The sequence below is a fragment of the Chenopodium album genome, chromosome 8 (assembly GCF_948465745.1).
Source record: "Chenopodium album chromosome 8, dcCheAlbu1.1, whole genome shotgun sequence".
Classification (NCBI taxonomy): Eukaryota; Viridiplantae; Streptophyta; class Magnoliopsida; order Caryophyllales; family Amaranthaceae; genus Chenopodium; species Chenopodium album.
In genome coordinates this window covers 14,114,666-14,122,688 of record NC_137841.1, presented here as the reverse complement: position 1 = coordinate 14,122,688, position 8,023 = coordinate 14,114,666, and the positions used below count along the sequence as shown (strand labels likewise).

Sequence of the window (8,023 nt, the reverse complement as noted above, 5' to 3'; positions counted from 1 at the left end):
TTTGATTTAATTTAATATTTAAAAAAATAAAAAAATTAGCAAAAAATAATAAAATAAAATAAATGTTCAAATCCAGTTGGATTGACCCGAACCCAAAACTTCAGGCAAGGGTTGAACATTTCTTGACTCATAACATGAAACTAAGTGACCCAATCCTAGATGACTCATGACTCGACCATAATTAACGGGTCTGTATAGTAATAAAATTCTATTGGATTGTGAAGTATATTATTTTAACCGATTAGTATATATTATAAATGGATAAATAGACGTTTTACGCTTTAAACTACTTCCTTCACTCAAATAAATATTATGATATAAAAAAAAATTATGATAATTTTAGAAAATTATAATCTAATAATTTTGTTAATTTTGTTGAATAAAATTATAATTCAATTTGTACATTGATTTATTGGAATTTTTATCGAAATAAAACGCTAAACTAATAATTTTATCCTCAAATTCTATCCAAATAAAATTCTAAATAATTTTTTATTTTTATTATTATTTTTTTAATCTTAAGAATTAGAAATCTATTTAAATCTATCTAACGTGGCGTGTGTGTCACTGACTCGTAACCTAGCTAAAAGTTTATCTTTATGTACTTCCTCCGTTTTTTTTTAATATTGCACCACTTACTTTTTAAGGAAGTTTCACATTTATTGCACCATATCCATTTTAGGAAAAGAAATTTATGTGTTCACACTATAAATACCTAATATACCCTTGCTTTTCAACCCTTACTTTTATTTTGTGCATACAATCACATGGGCAACTTGGTATTTCTATCTTTCTCTCTCATCTTTTTTTCCACTACCTAAAAATTTGTGCCAAACCCTTATGGTGCAATAATAAAAGAACGGAGGAAATATTAATTATTATATGATTAAATTAGATTAGATGATGATTATTGATTATTGATGATATAAAGACCCGCCCATGTATTTATCAGACGGATCTAACCTATATTATAACTATGGCGGGTCATGGCTTTTAAAGACCTCCGTTCCTATTTCCTACCCCTCTCAGATTCTCAGTTATTCGTTGAAGCGCACTAAACGTTCTCCATTGAAGCGTACTCAACGTTCTCCATTGAAGCGTTCTCCGTTGAATCTTATCCTTGTATCCCCCATTGAAGCAGCTTCTAAGGTAAGTTGTTTGTTGTTGTCATCATCATATCAATTTCACAATCTAGGGTTTATATTTGATCTAATCTAATTTAATTATCAGTGCTTTAAGTTTAGGGTTTGTAAATTCTTAGATTATGAAACATCAAATCCAAAAGATAAGAAGTTTATGAGCGTAATTTGATTATTGAATCAAATATCCCTAAAATTATGTATTTTTCGAGATAATTCAATGTGAAATCAAATCTCTTTACCCTGGGCCTAGGGCGGCTGCCCCTCCTGCCCTGCCTCAGGGACGGGCCTGAATTGTTTTTGCTGATAATTTTCTTAATTTCATTGCTTTTGAGAAGGTGATTAACAAGAAGAGAGAAAATGGCGCATCGGCTACTCCGAGATCTCGAGGCTGATGGCTGGGAACGCTCCGACTTCCCTATTATCTGTGAATCTTGCCTCGGTGACAATCCTTATGTTCGCATGGTAAAGCTTGCTTTTCTATATTTACATGAATTTTTACATTTTATGCTTGATTAAAGTTAAGTTTGTACCATTTTTTTTTTATAAAGTAGAATTGAATAGGCCTTATTATAGTGTAAAATTGGAGATATAACGTCAATTTTATCTTTGCTAAATTCTAGTGATATTTTCTGAACTCAACTCAATTCATTTTTGCTGAACACAATTCTTGATTTATTTTGGTTGAACTTTAATCTTTGCTGAAACTTATTTAAATAACGAGGATAACTACTTAATTCATTTATGAGGAGAGAAGAAAAGTTGGGATATAAAGAGGGACTCTTGTGATGACTGATAAGGAGAAAGATAAAATCATTAGCCAAATTAAGTAATGCTGTAACTCTCCAAAAAGGATGACGTTGTGACTTACAAAGAATGGGAGTTTTGGGAGTATTATTGAGGTGGAGGGACTTACAATTTCCAAGTTTGTAAGTTGATTGCTGCAAAACTTTAAGAAGACCCCTGAAAGCTTACACTTATTCCTGTTGGTTTTTTCGTTGGTTTGGATATTGGGTTTGGGATTGATGAGAACTTTTTAAACCTTTCATTGAGGAAGTTTTAGCATGCTTATTTCTACTTGTGAATGGGTTTTGTCCGGAAATATCTTGAACTTACCATTAGGCTTATCCTGAGTAGAATTAAAGTTTATTGTATTCATTGTAGCCTTCTATTTGTCAGAATGCTCTTTTTTAGGAAGTAAAGACCATTTCTGATTTTGCTTCTTTGTCTTCCTTCACTTGGTCCTTTAGGTTGATTTTTCTTTTGCAATGAATTTACCATAGCCATATTTCATATCTCTTAGATAACACATTGTGTTTAGTTGTTTCGTACTCTCTCCATCCCACCAAGATCGCCCATACCCTTTAGTTCACTTTTTTTACGAGTTGGTTCTTTCGAAAGCATGTGGAGTTTGCCTAGTAGCACATGACTTGTTGCTGAGAAAATATACTTAATTGGGATTTGGGAATGGGGCTAACTCATTGGGACATCTATTTTTAGTATATGGGGCAATATGAGTATTTTCTGTTCATTACATTAAGTTTTAAGTTACATTATCTGATTGTTTTACTAGGTTTCTTGTTTGTTACTTTGAATTTTTTTTCCTCTCTTCATTTTTTAATAATTTGTTAACCATAGTTGTGGTGAAGGGTATATTTGGTAATTTACTATGGAAGCTTCTTAATAATCAGTTTAACCCTAGCAGCAATCCTAGAGACGGTTGATTGAGTCTAGGCATGCTTTCTAAATCCTCCTTGTGAAGTGCAATCTCTATTGTGGACTTTTATGGCCGTGAAACATTATAGACTGTAGTGCTCTTTATCTCTATTAGGCTACTCTTGCTGTGGATATTAGCAATTTTTAAATTTTTTTTCTTGACTTATGTGGAGAAATTTACAATTTGGATTGGTCTTCATCTTGCAGACTAGAGCAGAATATGACAAGGAATGTAAGATCTGTACAAGGCCATTTACAGTTTTCCGCTGGAGACCAGGTCGAGATGCAAGATACAAGAAATCAGAGATTTGCCAGACTTGCAGTAAATTGAAAAATGTATGTCAAGTATGCCTCTTGGATCTTGAGTATGGTTTACCAGTCCAGGTTCGAGACACTGCTCTTAGCATCAGCACCAGTGATGCTATTCCCAAGAGTGATGTCAATAGGGAGTATTTTGCAGAGGAACATGATCGCAAGGTATGTGTGTCTTAATTTCATAATTGCTGAATAATTTTGGGTTTGAATATGGCAAGGATCTCTGCCTAAGATCTCATTAAAGACCAATACATTATATGTGCTTTATATTTATTTTATCGCTTTCCTTCCTTGCTGTTAGTTGCTAAACTACTCAGTTTTACATGCCAAATTATTTTTAGTGTGGTCATTAGGTTCATGTATGCATGGTGCCTAGATTGCTTTTATATCACCATGGTACACTTTTACTACTTGACTTGAGGTTTTAGAATATTGCCTTAAAAATCCATGTTTTGTGGAAACTAAATATTATACACATTCTGGTTTGGTGTAGATCATCACTCGTCAGCCTTCTTACTTCTAAGTATCTTTCTTTGCTCTGCTATAACCTTGTCAGTTGGAATGCACATTATGATTTAGGATAAGTGTTTGGGGCTTGCCCCTCTCTTTTGCCAAGAAAAGAAAACAACCATTGTGATTTAGGATGAAAGATAATGTTAGTAAACTTGAAGCCTTAAATAAAATATTGCAAGCAAAGTATTTTGGAAGTGCTACCATCATTATTATCATTAGATTTAAAATAATGTGACTTTTGCAAAAGACAAAAGAGTCTTTTGAGATGGAGTGAGGGACAGAGGGTGAAGATGTACACATCAATATCATGATTGTATACTGTAGTAGTATATGCTATCATCATACTTAAAATTAAATGATTTTTTTCCCTCGAGAAATCAGGTCCTATTCTCTCAAATAAACTTTTTATAAAATTATTGAGGTTGCATATTACCGTTTGACTTTCAGTCATAAAGCAAAATGAATATTTAAATGAAATTTGGAAAATCAATAAGCTCTAGATTTTGTAACACATGCTCATTTCTTTTAACACTTCAAATTTGTTTGATCATATTAGTCACTACTATCTTGTATAGCATTCTTTTTATGTTTAGGGAAGACAAGAAAAATGGAAAATGTCTAAGTAGGAAATCAATGACAAGGAACTGATAAATTTTTTAAAATAATTTTAGAATAAGTAGTGTGGTCTTGACTCTTGAGGGTTAGAATCTAAGCTAAGAATGACCGAATGAGAGAAAGAGGATCATGAAAGAAGATTAAGTGAAGAAAAATGATAATAATAAGAAAAACATATATGGCCTAGAGAGCTGATCCATTCAATATAGGCTGTCATGGTTTGGGTTCTAGAAGCCTTACTGTCCTCTAAATGTTTATTCAGGTTTATGTGTCATCATTCCAATTGCTCTTGAAGGTGAGGTATTGAGATAGAAAGGCTGGGATGATAAATAAGGGATTATGGATCTTTTATTTTTCTATAACCTTCCCTCTTATAATTTAATTACCACTACCCAAATGCTTGTAAGATGGATAAAAAAGAAAGTAAAATGTGCTTTTTCTTTGCTCCTTTGGGTCCAAGGTATCCCTCAGCACCTCAAAGTGCCACTTTTTAAAGTTAAGAAAAAAAAAGAGATAGTTCCTGCTGGTAGCTTGGCACTACCTTTAGTTGGATCGTTAAAGGTAAAAATTATGGCTAACACAATTACAAACATGAAATCGGGTGCAAGTATTTTTGATACAGTGTTGTGAACCATTATTATATTTGAGTTTATTTGTGCCCCTCCAGTATTAACCAGGAATGTACTGGTTTTAAAATCTCCATGCACTTCTAATTTATGCTATTTCTAATTAAGTTGCTTTTGTTTAGGATAGGTTCTGGTTTTTTACCTATCTTTTTTGGATATCTCTGCATTTTCATCTTCTAACCTGTATTGTTCTATTAAACCTTGATCACTACACTTTGAAAAAAATTAATTCAGTTAAAATAATAGGGTAATGCTGTAGTAGGGCTGCACATAAGCATTAAATACACTCTTGAAAATTGTACAAATTTAGAAATTCATGACAAACACATGTGCACATCAGTATAATTATGCTTATTTTTTTTAAACACTAATCTACGCGTGTTATCATTAATTCCTAAATTTGTACAATTTTCAAAAGTGTATTTAATGCTTAGGGATGTATATACCATTACCCAAAATAAATTTAGTTCAGTGAAAATGATGTTAGTAACACTACAAATATGGTCAGTTCAGTAAAAATAATTTTAGTTAGTAAAAATATTCTTACTTTAAAGAAGAAATATAATAGAAAATAGTTAAAAATAATTTCAATTCAGTAAAAATATTTTTGTTCAGCAAAATCTAGAGTAACTAGATGCCTGTATTTAGGATTCTGTTGAGACTAGTCATTCTTGTTCTCTAATGTCAATTGTTCTCCTTGTCGAGTGATTTTCATGTCATATCAACTTAGTATCTAAACACCGTGATAAAGGAGTAACTTTGATTGAACGACACCTTCTCTTTGCGGCTCAATATGTATTAAATTTTTGAAAATTTACATTAATTGACAACTTTCCCCCGTGAAAAGAAAACATACTAGTGAATGGGGGATGTCTGTGTGGTCTTTGGTATCTAACAATATAGTCAGGAATTGAGGCTTATGCAATGGGATTTTGATGATTGTGCTTTCTCTTTATGCTTTATAGGCAAGAGCTGGTTTGGATTATGAATCCTCTTACGGAAAGGTGCGGCCTAATGATACAATTTTGAAGCTTCAGAGAACAACACCATATTATAAAAGAAACAGAGCACATGTTTGCAGTTTCTATATTAGAGGCGAATGTACGAGAGGTGCTGAGTGTCCTTACCGGCATGAGATGCCTGTCACAGGGGAGCTGTCACAGCAAAACATTAAAGATCGTTACTATGGGTAAGTATGCCACCCCCTCCAAGAAAATAAGTCTGCCTTTTGCTTTCTCCTGTTAAACATGAATGTGTGTCTGTTAAGCCTCAGGTTGTTGAATTTCTAATTCTTATGGGTACTCGTGACACACATTTAAAGGCAGGGATTGTTCTTTTGACAGTGTTTGTCTGGTCAATATTGTTATATGATGATTTCTATTGTATCAGTATCTCACAAAATTTGAAACACATGGTATGATCATGGAATAGTCATTGATGTAATCTATTCAGGGGAAAAGCCCCTGAAACATGATTCTTTCCAATTGCCCTTGTCACAGTGAGAGAGGTCATGTTTTTTTGAGTGCTTTTATCTTGGTGTTATGCATTTGATTAACTGCTGTTGTATTGTGTCCCAGTGGACATAGACACATAGTTCAATCATAACATTTGGATTTCACCTCGAGGTGTGCTTTTATTTTGTAACTGGGGGAGGGAGGGAAACAATATTTATAAATTGCTAGTTACTCTCTGTAATGTAGGCCTGCTGCCGATTTTGTTCAAAATTTTTAATAGTTTTGACTGATCATGCTTCTCATGTGCTTGTTAACAGAGTGAATGATCCAGTTGCAATGAAGCTTCTCAACAAGGCTGGTGAAATGCAGACACTTGAGCCTCCAGATGATGAGAGCATCAAGACTCTGTATGTTGGTGGACTTGATGCCAGGGTTACTGAGCAAGACCTGAGGGATAACTTCTATGCACATGGTGAAATTGATTCTATTCGGATGGTTCTTCAGCGAGCTTGTGCGTTTGTAACTTACACCACCCGAGAAGCTGCAGAGAAGGCTGCAGAAGAGCTCTCCAACAAACTTGTCATAAAGGGTCTGAGGCTGAAGCTGATGTGGGGTAGACCTCAACAACCCAAGCCCGAGATTGATGGTGCTGAACAGGCAAAACAACAGGCTGCAGTGGCACAAAGTGGGATGCTTCCTAGAGCTCTTATATCTCAACAACAAAGTCACCTTCAACCTCCTGGCACAAGTCAGGATCAGATCCACCAAATGCCTTACTTTAACATTCCAGCCCCACCTCAGCAGGAGAGGACCTTATATCCGTCAATGGATCCCCAGCGAATGGGTGCCCTTGTTTCATCACAAGATGGGTCTGGATCCTCAAATGGACCTTCAGGATCGGGGGAAAACAAAGCTGGGCCCGCATCTGAGAAGCATCCTCAAAACCACCAACCATATGGCTATCAGGGGATGCCACCTCCTCCAGGTCACTTTCAACAGCCATATTACCAACCATATGGTGGTTATATGCCACCGCCCCCACCCCCACCCCCACATTACCAGCAGTATCTTCCTGCTCAATACCACCAACCTGCAGTGGCTCCCCAACCTCCACCATCTCAGCAGCAGCAACAACAGCAACAATAGTATCATCAGGGGCCTTTCATAATTAAGATGTACTTTATGTATAATCGAGATATTGCTTTCCCTTCTTGGAGCCTCTCATTTTCGGCAATGTATTTTGAATATAAATCCCTTTTTAAGTCTCAATTCTTATCATGAAGATTTAATTCAATATCCATAGTATTGTGAGCTTTGGAATCATGGTTTTCTTTCTTTCTTTTTATTTTTATTTTTTTATTTTTCAATTCTACTTAACATCAATATTTCAACTATAGAAGCTCAACTACTCAGTTATTATGTATATTTGAATAGGCCAATTATGTAAATTGGTATAAAACTTGTGTAAGTAGTCATCTAAGGTTTGAGCAGTGGCAGATCAGGATTTCCGATATGGTGAGTCACCATCTATTATTAATCCCATGTGAAGATACGGTTGTTATTATTTTTTTTTTTTTAATTTTTTTAGAGTCTAGTTCATAATTTATTTCAATCCAAAATTATATTGCAACCAATTTGATCTTAG

The 8,023-nt window shown here is 34.4% G+C and overlaps 1 protein-coding gene across 2 annotated transcripts; it reads left to right on the top strand.

Annotated features, from left to right (window-relative positions):
• Window positions 1-986: 986 nt before the first annotated feature.
• LOC145641720 (zinc finger CCCH domain-containing protein 40-like) lies at window positions 987-7,723 on the top strand. 2 transcript variants are annotated; one of them, XM_081692641.1, is made up of 5 exons: window positions 987-1,149; window positions 1,478-1,604; window positions 3,063-3,332; window positions 5,890-6,113; window positions 6,696-7,723. In XM_081692641.1, exons 2-5 carry the CDS (start codon window positions 1,500-1,502, stop codon window positions 7,522-7,524), a joined length of 1,428 nt encoding a protein of 475 aa, XP_081548767.1. In that variant the 5' UTR covers window positions 987-1,149; window positions 1,478-1,499; the 3' UTR covers window positions 7,525-7,723. The 2 variants fall into 2 exon arrangements, with proteins under 2 accessions (XP_081548767.1, XP_081548768.1); XM_081692642.1 differs by having other exon boundaries at window positions 1,467-1,604.
• Window positions 7,724-8,023: the final 300 nt, after the last annotated feature.

Excerpts from the sequence above, each read along its gene's own strand:
- LOC145641720 (XM_081692641.1), top strand. The coding sequence starts at position 1,500 with ATGGCGCATCGGCTACTCCGAGATCTCGAGGCTGATGGCTGGGAACGC. Across the intron at positions 1,605-3,062 it reads ACAATCCTTATGTTCGCATG|ACTAGAGCAGAATATGACAA; the intron begins GTAAAGCTTGCT and ends TTCATCTTGCAG. Across the intron at positions 3,333-5,889 it reads CAGAGGAACATGATCGCAAG|GCAAGAGCTGGTTTGGATTA; the intron begins GTATGTGTGTCT and ends TATGCTTTATAG.